At 35.4% G+C, this 14,940-nt stretch overlaps 1 protein-coding gene across 1 annotated transcript in view; it reads left to right on the top strand.

The window, feature by feature from the left end:
* Positions 1-14,940, top strand: part of LOC105261663 (Repulsive guidance molecule) — a 135,670-nt gene that overhangs the window by 47,035 nt on the left and 73,695 nt on the right. The window contains exon 2 of the mRNA XM_059124970.1: positions 1,633-1,782. Within this exon, the coding sequence (XP_058980953.1) occupies positions 1,686-1,782 (97 nt within the window). The 5' untranslated portion in view covers positions 1,633-1,685. The remainder of the gene's footprint in view (positions 1-1,632; positions 1,783-14,940) is intronic.

The following is a 14,940-nucleotide window of genomic DNA, read 5'->3' as shown; positions in this document are numbered from 1 at the left end:
TTGTCTTAAAATTTCACACATCCCAATATTTAAATTAACCCAAGGTATGTTGTTAAGATGAACAATACCGGTCCACTCTTTCTGGTACCTCCCACACAAAAGGTCGAAATGTTCAAAAAATATATTTTTTGCACATAGAGTAAGGATAATACGATTCTGCTCCAACTTTGCATATTCTAATATTCGCGTCTGCGCTAGGTCAGGTGTGAAAATGGACAATATCGGTCCACTCCATCAAGTACCTCTCCCACAAATGGTCAAAATTTTGAATAATTACATTCTCATTAAATGTGATGTAAAAGTCCGATTGTCTTCAAATTTCACACATCCTAATATTTGTATTAACCCATGATCTGGTATGAAGGGGGAATACATCGATCCACTCCTTCTGGTACCTTCCCCACAAAATATTGACATTTTGAGTACCCATGAAGCTCATAAAACGCCAAATTAACATCCGATTCCATTCCTTGGCACATAATTCGCAATATTTATATCATATTTTTGGATCCGATAGGAAATTGTCAATATTGGTCCATTCCCAAGTCAATATTGGCCCATTCCTTCGGGGCCTGCTCCATATAGGGTCAAACGTTTGAATAATCTTAACACAAGACAAAATATGTTTAAATAATCGAATATAGGCTGAGGGTATATATCTGGCGGCAATACCGACTGATACTTTTTAACTTGTTTTGAATATTTTTTGGTGTAAAAGACAACATTTTCCTATTATTTTTTTCAGAAAAAATAAAAACTTGAGTAATATACTAAATCTTGAAAGTAAAAATTGTGCATTTTGAGTACTAAAAAGGCCTAACATGAACTGTTGGGATAAATCTAAAATTTTTAAGTGAACTTTTCGTTGAAAAAGTACGGGGCACTTGCTAGTATTTTTATAGAGGCGTTTGCACATTTGCATCCAACAGATATTCACAAATATATATATTGATAGATAGAAATTATTATTAGAAATTCGAGCCAAAAATATTTATTAAATTTTCAGCCAACTCAAAAAATTCGATATTCAAACTTTGACGTGTTTTTTTCTCAAGTCAGGGTGTATGGAACACTTTAGTATAACACCTATATATATTACAACCGATTTTAAATTTATTTCTCCCCAAAGTTGTAACATACTCTCGAAAACAATAACATTTAGTGCCAGTGACCATATCAAGCCAAGACACCTATGGCCTCAAGGCCAAAATAAGTTCCCGATATAAATAATATTTGGATAGAGGTATCACATACATATGTCATTAAAAACACGGTTGAAATTTATATATAAAATATAAGTCGCACCGATTTGATATAAATGGTCATATCTTGCCCAATTGTTGTGGGATCGATCATATATAGACTGGAATAAAGTATGGTAACTCTGATTTTCATATACAGTTTTATGATAAGATCGCACACAAAACATACAAATTTATACGTTAAATATGAATTCTTTCTTGACTAAGTTGCTATATATGCTTCATCCGTTTTCGGATATAAATATACATCTATTACTAGAGACACCTCTCTCAGATACCCCTAGTTGTGTCGGGCCCTCCTCTACATTTATCTTTTCCTTACTACTTTTTTGCGTTAATTAACAACTATTTCATTTTAATTTTCTTCCAGAAACTGGAAAAACTGTTGGCCACGCAAGTGATCTTCTGATTATAACAACGACCATGGCTTTGGGACCAATAAATATTACAAGGCACAAGAAACGATTTAACCCATCTAGATCAATTTCCATATTTTTCGATATGGCATTAACAGCTGCAGGTAAGTGTTTAATTAGCGGATAAATAATTTAAATGGCTTACCAATTAAAATGTATTGTAATTTAACCCCCCAATGAAGGCAACAAAATTTCCCCCTTTTTCTAATTCTTCAAGTTTGACCCAATAAAATGTATGCACAAAACAAAGAAGGAGTCAAAAGATTTTCTTAAGAAGAGACTTGTGATGGGGGAGAAGTTACGTCAAACGCATCTAAGGCTTACAACCCCTGCGAAATATTAAATACGAAGTCGCATTATTTTGCGAGTTTCTTGGGTGCGTTGTACCCAAGGAAATTAAGGTCATTTCAATCAAGTCATTGACATAGAATTCCTACGGAGAGAGGGTGTTTTTTGCGATGGCGTACAAATAGCAGCAACATAACGTCATGACTTAGATGCATTCTCAATTGTTGTTAATTAATGTGGCAACACATTCAACGTCTATGTGTTAAAATATTTTTTTTCTTAAATTTTTATCAAACAAAAAAAAAAAGTGACCAGAAAACCATCAGTCTGATGAATGTTGGTGGTGGACCAACCATCCAACCACCCGACCGAACCAAACCGACCAACCTCCGCTGCAATGCATACAACAAATTTGCAAATTAAACATTTGCTGACTAACCGAAGAAGTGCAAACAACAAATTGGGTTTTCGTTAATTTAGATGACGCCTCGTTGGCAAACATTCGCCAAATTTTTTGTTTGCACAAAATCTTTGAATTCATTTGTACGGGCTCTGGATTCCACAGTCATAGATTCGTTAAATGGCCGCTAAAGGTCAATAAATGGCGTATGTGGCCGCCTGGACTAGATCAGACCACTTGTCGCCATCATACTCCATCTAACATAATCATCATCAAACATTGACGCAATAATTGGTTAGTTTTTGTCTCTCCTTTTTTTTTGACATCAAATTGTTGGCAAATATGAAGTGATTTTTTCCACAATTTGATTGCAGGCGAAAGGAATGTTTGAACGTTTGATGGATGACAGAAAGTGGAGAAAGTCGTATCACAAAGAAATAAATGAAAGAAATATTCAATAACTTAAGAAAACATTTATTTCGTGGCGGTCTAAACAAAATTGTAAACATACTAAAGAGTCACATGGACTAGAAAGTGTCCGCCACTTCGTCAGCGAAAAATTCACCTTAAAATTGAAGATTCGTTGCAACAATTCGTGTTAGGCCTTTATTTGTAATCAAAATTAATAATTTGTTCAGATTGACAAAATGTTTTAATCAGAACTTCATATATCGTTTGTTCACTTTTTCAAGACTGTATATTTTATTCAAGTTTTTTTTTTCTTTTTCGGAAAGAGTAATCGGAAAGGCTTTCATTTAAAGTATATCGAGAAGGATATTAGTAAAACCATTGCAAAATGGACCAACGTTCAATTTTTCTGTCCAAATATATTCTAAGGCTTACATATAAAAACCACAAAAACCAACAGTGACCTCAATATAACAATTTCAGGATTCCAGCTCTATGTATATATACAGTTAATACGACATTTTTCAAATATTTTTCGTATCATTTTAGTACTTATTTGAAAAACCGTTTCATATCTTAATTCTAGACACTAACAGCTATCGCAATATAGAATTTCACGGTTTCCGCTCTGATAGCACTTTTCGTACAAATATAGGACGCATTTCCAAACCACTGCAATTTATATGACACATATGCCATCAACAATCTAAATATCAAATGTCAAAATTTTATCCATATACAGGATGAGATAAAAAAAAACTGCAACAAAGTCACACGCCATAATTTTTACATTTTTTTTTAATTCGTAAATAGCAACAAATTTTAGAATGAGTTTAGATTTGTTCGAATTGGTCACCTTTGGCACGAAACCGTCACACGCTGCCCGAATGTTGTTCTGCGGTATTTTTGCCCATTCACGGCGAAGCGCTTGCTTGAGGTGTTCGACACTTTGGTATTTTTTATTGCCAACCTTGCTTTCCAAAATACTCCAGACACAATAGTCCAACGGATTGGTATCCAGACATTTTGGTGGCCATTGTGCGCTGGAAATGAAGCGCTGAGTCCTGTTGGAATGTCCAAGGTCTGCGGCCAAATTGTTTGCGTGCCCTAGACTTTAATACACCCTCCAGAATATTTTCGCGATAATATTCGGCATTTATTCTATACCACGATCGACTAATACGAGCGAAGAGCGACCATCGGCTGTTATGGCGGCCCACACCATCACCATGGCCGGTGCTTGAGTTCTTGTGGCCACCCTAAGGTGCACATTTTTTTTTTGCACTATCATTTTGTTTGTTTACAAACTGCTGGACAACGAATGTTTTCTCACCGTAGAAAATCAAACTCGGCAGTTCATTACTTTTGGCCAAGCGAAGCAACTCTTTAGCTATTTTCAGTCTATTTTCTTTCTGTGGTGGTGTAAGTTCTTGCACTTTTTGGAATTTCAATGGCTTTACCCTGAGTTCATTTTATATTGATTATATTTGTCGAATGGAATATTGTGATATTTTCAGCTCACGAGCCATTTTTCGGTTTCGATCAAGTCGCTTCTTTACTTTTCGAACCAATTTTTCTGATGTTGCAGTTTTCTTCCATTTAAATGCTGGAGTGCTTTAACGTGGTTTTCCATCCCAATATAATGAAATCACGCTTGAATTCCATCACGAATAACTTTTTTTCTGGGAAATGTTCACCAAAATGCTTTTGTACGTTTGTAAACAATATAATGAGCTGTAACTGGAATAATTTTAACAACTGTCGGACAAGTGGCTTAGAAATGACAGCAGTCTGAATTTGGTTGCAGTTTTTTCATCTCACCCTGTGTATATCATATATATTTTTTCTGAAGGTAACTATATACTTAATTACAAGTAATTTGGTTTAAAATTCTGCCTGAAATCATCAAAATGGCCTTAATCACGAGGTACCATTATATGAATGCTACACTGAAATGTGGGCCGATATAGCCAATTTTCAATAGGATCTTTAGGTAACCCTTATAGACAACCCATAGACGGCCAACAGCTCTTCTCAGCTAAAAAAACATTAGGTCGTATTAAGATAAAACAAGTCTTTGTCATAGAAAAGTAAAAGGTTTTCATTAGGAGAGTCTAATAATTTTGATTCAATAGATCTGCTTATTAGAAGACATATGTCTCCCTAATGGAAGAACCACTGGACTTATTGGTAATATAAATATGGCATTCTTCGTAGAAAAGAAAGGCATTTATTTATAGAAAAGTAAAAGGTCTATTTCATCAAAATCCAATATGTTCTTTTCACTAAAATCCAAAATGCCTTCTTCATGAAGAGCAAAAACGTCTTTTTATGAAAGAACATAGAACCATTTTCGTACACTACCAATAAACCTTTTCGTAGAAAACCAACCGGGTTCTATATGGAAGACCAAAAAATCTTCCTTTTAAAAATCTATTTTTTCTTAAACAAAAGCGCATTCTATTCTTTAAATGACTATTTAGAACTTAAATGCAACAACTGCAACAAAAAGGCGTTTGCAAAGTTCCAAAGCAAATGGAAATTGAAGGAGAAAGGACTGTGGAAAACTTTTAAGTTAATTTACTTTGTATTCGCATTAAAACGTTTGATGGAGCTAAGTAACAGCAAGTAAATCACAACTCCTGTGCCAGAGTTCCAGTAAACCTTAATGAATTCACTGGACGACAAAAAAAAAAAGTGAAACGAAACTAAAACGAAGGATGTTGTTAAACTACAAAAACCTCTTAGTGAATATCAATGCGGGAGGCCAAAGGGTTATTAAATGGGGACTATTCTAACTAGGAGAATATTCAAAACTCATATTTTTTGCATTTATGAAAAAAAAAAAACTAATTTCATTATGGTGAACTATTTTGACATCAAAACAAGTTAAAAAAACAGTAAGATCGGCCGGGTAGTAGTTCCCATTACAAACTCTAAATACGTAATTTGAAACAATTCCGGTGAACAATGACGCCAAAATCATGAAAATACCCAATATTAGTAGGTACTGTTATTTGGGGATATACGAAGACGTGGACCTGCACAGACATTTTCTGTCATAGGCTTCAAATACCAAATTTTGAACAATTCTGGTTAATAATGTCGCTAAAATCATCAAAATACCGAATATGTGGAGGTACCGTCAAAACGTTCCTTATCGATATAACGGTTTTAGACTTTGGTCTCTTTGTACCAAATCCGTTCCAGTCGATCTAGCGATTTCTGTCCGTCCGTCTGCCTGTATGTCTGGTGCGCTTTATAATTCTCGAAGGGAGTTTCCGATTTGGTCCAAACTTGGTTCATGGTTATACTATTGTCAAACTTAGATCGAGTTGGGATATGGACAATATGGGTCCACTAATAGTGGTACCTCTCCCACAAAAGATCGACATTTTCAAAAACATATTTTACTGCACATGGAGAGGGATAATCCGATCTTGCTTCAACTTTGAAAATCCTAATCAGATGTGAAAATGGATAATATCGGTCCACCCAATCAAGTAGCTCCCCCACAGAGGGTCAAAATTTTGAATATCAATTTTTTGGTTGTGTAACTACTTATAAATCAGCGTAACAACCCATTACTTTTACAAGATCGTGTTGCCCAAAATAAAAATTATTAGAATCCTATTTTCCTTTTTTATTGTTTCTCCGCTGCTAACTTTGAATTCGCCTCTTTCAAAAGTTATAACCCTCCTGGTGCTGGTGATGGCATTTCACTCCCCGTTAAAGCCAAAAACAGCAATACCAAGTTACCCACAACAATGGGTTACGAGACATTTAACCAGATTTTGTGGTCACAACTAAAGTTGTACCAAACTTCAGGATGACTTGGGTTAAAATAAAACTAAAAAAAAAATAGTGCAACAGCGGCTGCTGCAGCAGCAGTAGCAAGTGACCAACCACCAACAACAACAGCACCAGCTACAACTAAAAGCAGTTGAGTAGCATTGCATAGTTCATCATCGAATTCAGTACAACGTGAAGTTTCTTATGCCATTTGTTGTTGGTGCCATAGTAGGTAACAATTTTCCGTTGTTTTGTTTTTGTAAAGCTTTTAACTTTGCAGCTACGAGCTGCTGTTGCAACAATCACTGCTGAAGTTTTTTTCTTTGTTTTGTCTTTTTTTCTTTGTCGTCCTCATCAACGTTCCAGTTGTTGTTGAAGTTCGAGTTCGCTTAATTTGTCCACGTCTTTTGGGATTGTTTTTATAGAAACGTGGCAATGTCTGGTTAAATGTTTAACTAAAGCTGGTTGCCCAACATTCCTCGGCTGGGAAGGAAGTAGAACGGCCAGCACACACATTCATTAGCCCTTGACCATGCTTGCCGTTTGCGTTAAGTACTAACAATGGCTCGGAGCTTTACATTGTCATGTCCCTTGAAGGGCAGTACATTTTGTTAATACCATGTCGGGCGAATGCCATCGTTGCGTTTGAGGTTGTTTAACATTTATTTTTTGTAAAATGGAACTTGCATTTTCATTTCGGTAAGGAATACTAAATTTACGCAAAATACTGAAGGGAATTTACTTTCGCTTTTCATAAACAAAATGAGTTCTGGGACATATCTTGAGCATAATTACACTGTGCAACACAAACAAGAAAAAAATATTCAGTTCGGCCGGACCGAACTTTTACTAAAGTACAAGGGTTGTTATCTTTTGCAAGGCTTAAATGCCAATGTGAAAAGGATTATCAAAATACCGAATATCAGTGGGTACCATTATATGGCGGCTATAGGAAAACATGGACCTAGATATTCAATGTTCTGCCACTGAAGCGAAAACTTATTAACTTATTTACAAATATCAATTTTTAGACGAATCCGTGGATAATGTGACAAAAATCATTAAAATGCCGAATAACGGGAGGTATGGGTGTTATACGAAAACGTAGACCTATACATACAATGTTCCGCCACCGGAGCTAGAACCCAATTTCGAACCAATTTCTAGACAAATCCGTAGAAAAATGTGGCAAAAATCATGAAATTACCGAATATTGGGAGGTACCGTTATATGGGGGCTATACGAATATTTGGTCCTATTCATACAATGTTCCGCCACCGGAACTAAGCCCAATTATGACCATACCAACTTTTAGCCAAATCCGTAAAAAAATCTAGTAAAAATCATGAAAATACCGAATATCGGGAGGTACCATTATATGAGAGCAACACAATAACGTGGACCTATACATACAATATTCCGCCACAAGGACTAAAGTCCATTACGACCCACATATACTAATTTTTAGATAGATCTAATACTAATACTAATTTTCAGATAAATTGGTCGTTGTTTCGCCAAATTAAAGCTTTACCTCAATTAGTGTGGCCTGTAGCGTCATTTCAACAGACAGACAGACGGACATTTTTAAATCGACTTAGAATTGTATGGAGGGTATAAAAATAATGACATTGGAAATCAAGCAGATTATTGAAGTAGAGCTAAAAATAGAAATAGAATAATGGAAGATACGTGTATCGGCGTTTTGAAAGTTGACATCACCAAATTACCAAATTCATGGGATACACTTTTGGGAATTCTCGAATTAAGGTATATAGTGTCTACGGCAATATTGCAAGTTGGTGTGAATTTTTATTCCTCCAACGAGTCAAAAAAAGGGGTCTTTTCGGCACTTTCTTCAAAATATGGTTAAGCATACCCTCTAAACGGGATCGTAGCCAGTCAAAATACTATACAAAGTGATTTGCCATAAAATTCTACTATAGCCCCTAGAATTGTTTCTGATTTTTTTTATTGTTAATTTGGCACATTTCAAGTCTAAGTCAAAATCTCCCTTTATACTTCATATTTTTTGGGAAAACGCCATTTAAGGTTATCCAGTTAAATTCGCCAGATTTTCAGTTCTTGATATGTAAAAAAGCTTATTACAAAAAATTATCACTATAGGTCCCTTTGGTACCCATTTATAAAGAAAACCCCTGAGTAGTGTGGGTCTTGGTCATATTTTCCCCAGACCTTGAGCTTTATTTTATTACATTGCGTTCCTTGGAGAATCGTACGATTGCCAGATCTCAGCTGCGTTTTCATCTCAATTAAGCGCCGAACTGATGTCATAATTGTGGACAATTGCTTAAACGATATTTTGATATTGATTTTATCGTTTCTTGGCAATCATTTCAGTTTTCACTAATTGAAATTAATTGGCCGTAAGCACGGAATTGCAATGCGAATAGCCAGCAAAGAGAAGCTGATTGTTCAGGGCCATTTTATTAAGCAGAATATTGTACATTCTACTTAAGTGCCACTGGGCGAGACGAAAAACCAAAGAAAGTTCATGAAAATCATAATAATAATGAAGAAGAAGAAAATATTTTCACAGACCAAAAAGGAGATTTAATTATGACACTGAGAAAAAAATAGAGAAAAAACGATACCAAACAGATACAGAACGATTCTGTACTTTTCGTACAATTATAGTATGTATTTCCAAAACTATCTCCATATGTCCAGTCCACAAATGAACTGCGGCCCTAATACCACATTTCAGATTTCAAGCACTATCTGTTCACACGATACCAAATTGTACCAAATATAGTACTATTTAGTACTTTTCGTGCACTTGTAGTAGACATTTCCGAAAACCACATCTTTATCAGAAACCCACCACCAACAGTGCCCCCTATACAAAATTTAAAAACTCCAGCTTTATTCGTTCACCCTAAACCAAACTGTTCGAAATTTGGTATCATTTTATACAGATCTTAAACTAAGTGCACATTTCCAAAACCACCTTAATATATTAAAATTTAAAGTTTTTATCTCTTTCCGTTCACATAATACAAAATGGTACAATTTTAGAAGTTTAGTACTGTTTTAGATCTTTTCGTAACAAAATTTCAAGTTTCTAGCTCCAGCTAATTCGGTTTGTCCAAAAGAAATTATTCAATTTTTTGTTCGTAACCTTTTAGCACGAATTTCCAATAACCCAGCCTTATCACACACCTAAGCACCACGACAGACACTCGCGTTTCACCTGGTGATCCTCGATCAGTCAGTCAGCTTGGTAATGCGTTTTTATAACCTTCACCGTTCTATGTAGGGTATATTAACACTCATTCCATTTGTAACTTCTCGAAATTCCTGTCAGATGCAACAAAGTATATACAGGGTGAGATAAAAAAAACTGCAAAACGTCAAACGCCATATTTTTTAAATTGTATTTAAATTTTTTTGAATGAAAGCAAAAAATGTCGGAAATATCATCAAATTTTAGAATAAATTTAGATATGTTCGAATTGGTTACCTTCATTGGCCTTCAAACGGCCAATGAAACCGCCACACGTTGCTTGAATGTAGCTCTGCGGTATTTTGGCCCATTTCCAGCGAAGCGCTCGTTTGAGGTGATCGACATTTTGGTATTTTTCAGTGCCAACCTTGCTTTCCAAAATACTCCAGACACTATAGCCCAACGGATTGGCATCCGGAGATATTCGTGGACATTGTGCGCTGAAAATGAAGCGAGGAACCATATTTTGTGTTCTGAGTGCGATTGTGCTAAGTCCTGTTGGAATGTCCAAGGTCTGCGGCCAAAATGTGTGCGATAATATTCGGCATTTATTCTGATACCACGGTCGATACAAGCGGAGAGCGACAATCGGCTGTTATGGCGGCCCACACCATCTTCATGGCCTGCGCTTGAGTTCTGGTGACCAATCGAAGGTGCACATTCAGCTGACCTCTTTGGCAAGTAAACACGTTAATTTTGTTTGTTTACAAACTGCTGGACAACGAATGTTTTCTCATCGGAGAAAACCAAATTCGGCAGTTCACCACTTTAGGCCAAGCGAAGCAACTTTTTAGCTCTTTTGAGTCCATTTTCTTTCTGTTGCGATGTAAGTTCTTGCACTTTTTGAAATTTCAATGGATTTACCCCGAGCTTTTCAATATTTTCCGAATGGAATATTGCGATATGTTCAGCTCACGATCCATTTTTCGGCCACTGCGACGCGCGTTTCGATCAAGTCGCTTCTTTACTTTTCGAACCATTTCTGCTGATGTTGCTATTTTCTTCCGTTCACTTCCATGACGTCGGGCTACGCTACCAGTATCACGGTAACGAGCGATGGTACGAGACACAAACGATTTAAAAAAATCACGCTTGAATTCCATAAAAAAAATGTTTCTTGAAAATTCTCACCAAAATGCTTTTGTACGCTTGTAAATAATATAATGAGCTGTCACTGGAATAATTTTAACAGCCGTCGAACGAGTGGCTTAGAAATGACAGCAGTCTGAATTTGGTTGCAGTTTCTTCTTCTCATCCTGTATATATATTTTTGATCAGCGTAAAATCGTCGATTTAGCGACATACGTTCGTCTGTCTGTTTTAATCACGGTATCTTTGGGACGGATTGAGATAGAAGACTAAAATTTTGCGCACATGATTATTTTGCCATTAAGTAGGTTAAGTTCGTAAACGGGCCATGTCGTCCACGTTTTTATGCACCCACATATTACTACACCTCATAATATTTGGTATTTTAACGATTTTAGAGATATTTTCGCAATTTACGTTCGGAATTTGTACTACGGCCTATGATAAAAGATACATCTTCGTATAAACCCCATATAAAGGAGTTTCATTTGAAGTTTTCCAACCGATTGTTTTTTTTTTGATATTTTTGAAGTTCCTTAATATGGTGAAGAGTGTTAAAAGTTCGGTCTAACTTAGCTACTTTTACTTGTTTTAACTGTGAACTTTTTCTAATACTAAAAATTTTTTTTAATGTCACTAACATCCTTTTTTCTCTGTGTATCATGGCACTTCTGCAGAAATAAAAAAAATGTGTTTATGCTGGAAGCTCTCCTGCTTAAAAATTCCAATTGTTGCATAAGCAAGGCAAATTGCCATATTTTGTATGTTTTAAACTTTAAATGTTGCAAAAGGCTTTAAATTCTTTTCAATAAATTATTCCTCTTATGAAATGGCTTGCATTAATGCTGCAGTTACGAACAAATGTGACGACAATGTCATACCACATGTTGTCTGGAAGGCATACGTATGTTCATACATATTGTATGTTCTTAAAGGATTTTTGAAAAAAAAAAACCATTGCAGATCATAGAATAGGTCAAATGCAACAGTGTCCGTATGACAGTTCTGTTGAAATAAGTAAAAAATAAATTTTCAATTAATTGGGGATTTTTTCAAATAAAATATTTTGTTTAGGTATTGAGAAGTTTTCCCAACAAAAAATGATAATCTACTGAAAAACCTTAATAGTCTAGAACTTTAATCCATGTGTTCTTATAAAAATCAATTGATGGGATCAAAAATATATCTTAATATTTCAAATCCTTAACCAATGTGAAAATGTTTTCTATAAAACAAGTCAATCATCAATCTCCCAAAAAATACACATCCTCAGCTGAAAATTGTAAGAAGCAATTTTTAATTGCTGAATAAATTCTTTTATATTAGGAATTAATTTTTAGAAAACATATAAAAGATCATCTAATGGTCAAACTTTTAGTATCCTCCGCCATTTGGAAGGATCTTGTAAAATATGGTGAAAAATGCTCCCATCGTTTAAAATAAATCTGAATACCAGGGGCCCTATTCTGTAACTTTTTAGCAACATTCATCATTGTTAAATTTTCAAAAACTTCGTTTGTTTGTTTTGTTTTCGTTTCAATAACAAAAGAAATTTGAACAAATTTTCAATCGATAAGAGTTACAGTTACAATTATATAGGGCTAAACGATATGGTACTAAAATCATAAAAATACCAAGTATTGGAAGCTATACCTAGAAGTCGATTTGTATAGACAATTTTCTGTCATTGAAGGTATTACACATAACGAATTCTAAATATCAAATATGAAACTCTACTATTTAAGATTTTGCTACATGCTGAAAACACATAATACCAATTTACAAATTCTATATAAAATTGCGACTTAAACAACCAAAACACTTTAAATCTGATCATTTTCAATACCAAATTTCTAACTAACACACATCTCAGTCAAATTTGATAAACCTACTTCACTTCGTTCAAAGGACCGACAAATATCACTAAATCAACATAGAATTTTATGCCGATCAAAAATATATATAGGCTGAGATGAAAAAAATGCACTCAACTTCAGACTGCTGTCATTTCTAAGCTACTCGTCCGACAGCTGTTAAAAATATTCCAGCGACAGCTAATTATATTGTTTACAAGCGCATTTTGGTGAGAATTTTAAAGAAAAAAAAATATTCGTGATGGAATTCAAACGTGATAGTATGATTCTGATATTTGGCTGGAAAACCACAAGTGGCTATGGTTAGAGCACTCCAGCATTAAAATGTGAATAAATCTTTTGTGTCTCGTACCATCGCTCGTTACCGTGATACTGGCAGAGTAGCCCGACATCAAGGAAGAGGACGGCAAAAAACAGCAACATCAGCAGAAATGGTTCGAAATGTAAAGAAGTGGCCGAAAAATGGCTCGTGAGTTGAACATATCGCAACATTCAATTCGGTAAATATTGAAAAATGAAAATGAGGGGTAAAGTCATTGAAATTCCATAAAGTGCAATAACTTACACCGCAACAGAAAGAAAATAGACTCAAAAGAGCTAAAGGTTGCTTCGCTTGGCCGAAATTGATTTTCTCCGATGAGAAAACATTTGTTGTCTAGCAGTTAATAAACAAACAAAATGATCGTGTTTACTTGCCAAAGAGGTTAGCTGAAAATGGGCACCTTCAGTTGGCCACCAGAACAGAACTCTCCGCTCGTATTAATCGACCGTGGCATTAGAATAAATGCCGAATATTATCGAGAAAATATTCTGGAGGGTGTATTAAAGCCTAGGGCGCCACAAAATGAGGTTCTCGCTTCATTTCCAGCGCACAATGGCCACCAAATCTCCGGATACCAATCTGTTGGATTATTGTGTCTGGAGTATTTTGGAAAGCAACTTTGGCACAAAAAAATACAAAAGTGTCGATCAACTTAAGCAAGCGCTTCGCCGGCAGTGAGCCAAAACACCGCAGAGCAACATTCGGGCAGCGTGTGACAGTTTCATTGGCCGTTTGAGGGTCATAATTCGTGCTAAAGGTGACCGATTCGAACAAATATAAACTCATTCTAAAATTTTATGCCATTTCCGACATTTTTCGCTTTCATTCAATAAAATTAAAAAAATGTAAAAATTATGGCGTTTGACTTTGTTGCAGTTTTTTTATATACGTCTATAGGACACATTTCCAAACCATCACCAAGTCTCAAACAGATATGCTATCCGTTATATGAATATCAAATTTCAAAATTTTATCTCCATCTCTTCAACCAAGACCAAGTTTAGTAGCTTTTAGTACTTTTTGTACAATTGTAATGCACAAACATAAACAGCGACGTTTATATATAATTTCAAATTGCAAGCACTCTCTGTTCACCCAATATCAAATTGTACTAAATTTAGTACTGTTTAGTACTTTTCGTGCACTTGTAGTACACATTTCCAATATCAGCTCTTTATCACAAGCCTGCCACCAACAGGGACCTCAATGCCAAAACTTCTAAATGCAAGCTCTATCCGTTCACCCCGAACCTAACAGTTCCAAAGTTAGTATCATTAAGGGCAGTTCGCACTTCCAAAACCACCTTCATATATCAAAAACATACTTTCCAACCTTGATTCTTATATCGATTTGCAAGTTTATAGCTTTATCTGTTCACATAATACCAAATGGTAATATTTTAGAAGTTTAGTCCCCTTTTTGAACTTTTCGTACCATTAAAGTTCGAATTTCCTAAAATCCTTTATTTTATCTAGCCTGCACTCCCTACTGATTCTCATTGCAATTTTCAGAATTGGCTCATTCCGTTTATCCAATACCTAGTATGCCATTTTTTTTGCATTTTAGTCATTTTCTTCCCCTTTTAGTACGACTTTCCAAAAGCCCAGATTATCACACTCCTAGGCACCAAGACTAACCCTTGAGCATAATTTCAAGAGTTCAGCTTCAGACCCAATATTTTTATACCCTCAGCCATATGGCTAGAGAGGGTATACATCATATCATTTTATACGACCAAAACGTGCCTCATCGAAATAACCCTAGGTCTCTTTGGACCAAATCCGTTTCAGGACATTTGGAATCGATCTAGCGATGTCCGTCCGTTCGTCTGCCTGGCTGGTA

Source organism: Musca domestica, unplaced genomic scaffold (assembly GCF_030504385.1).
Source record: "Musca domestica strain aabys unplaced genomic scaffold, Musca_domestica.polishedcontigs.V.1.1 31, whole genome shotgun sequence".
In the NCBI taxonomy this organism is placed as follows: domain Eukaryota; kingdom Metazoa; phylum Arthropoda; class Insecta; order Diptera; family Muscidae; genus Musca; species Musca domestica.
This window is presented reverse-complemented; position numbering and strand designations above follow the sequence as displayed.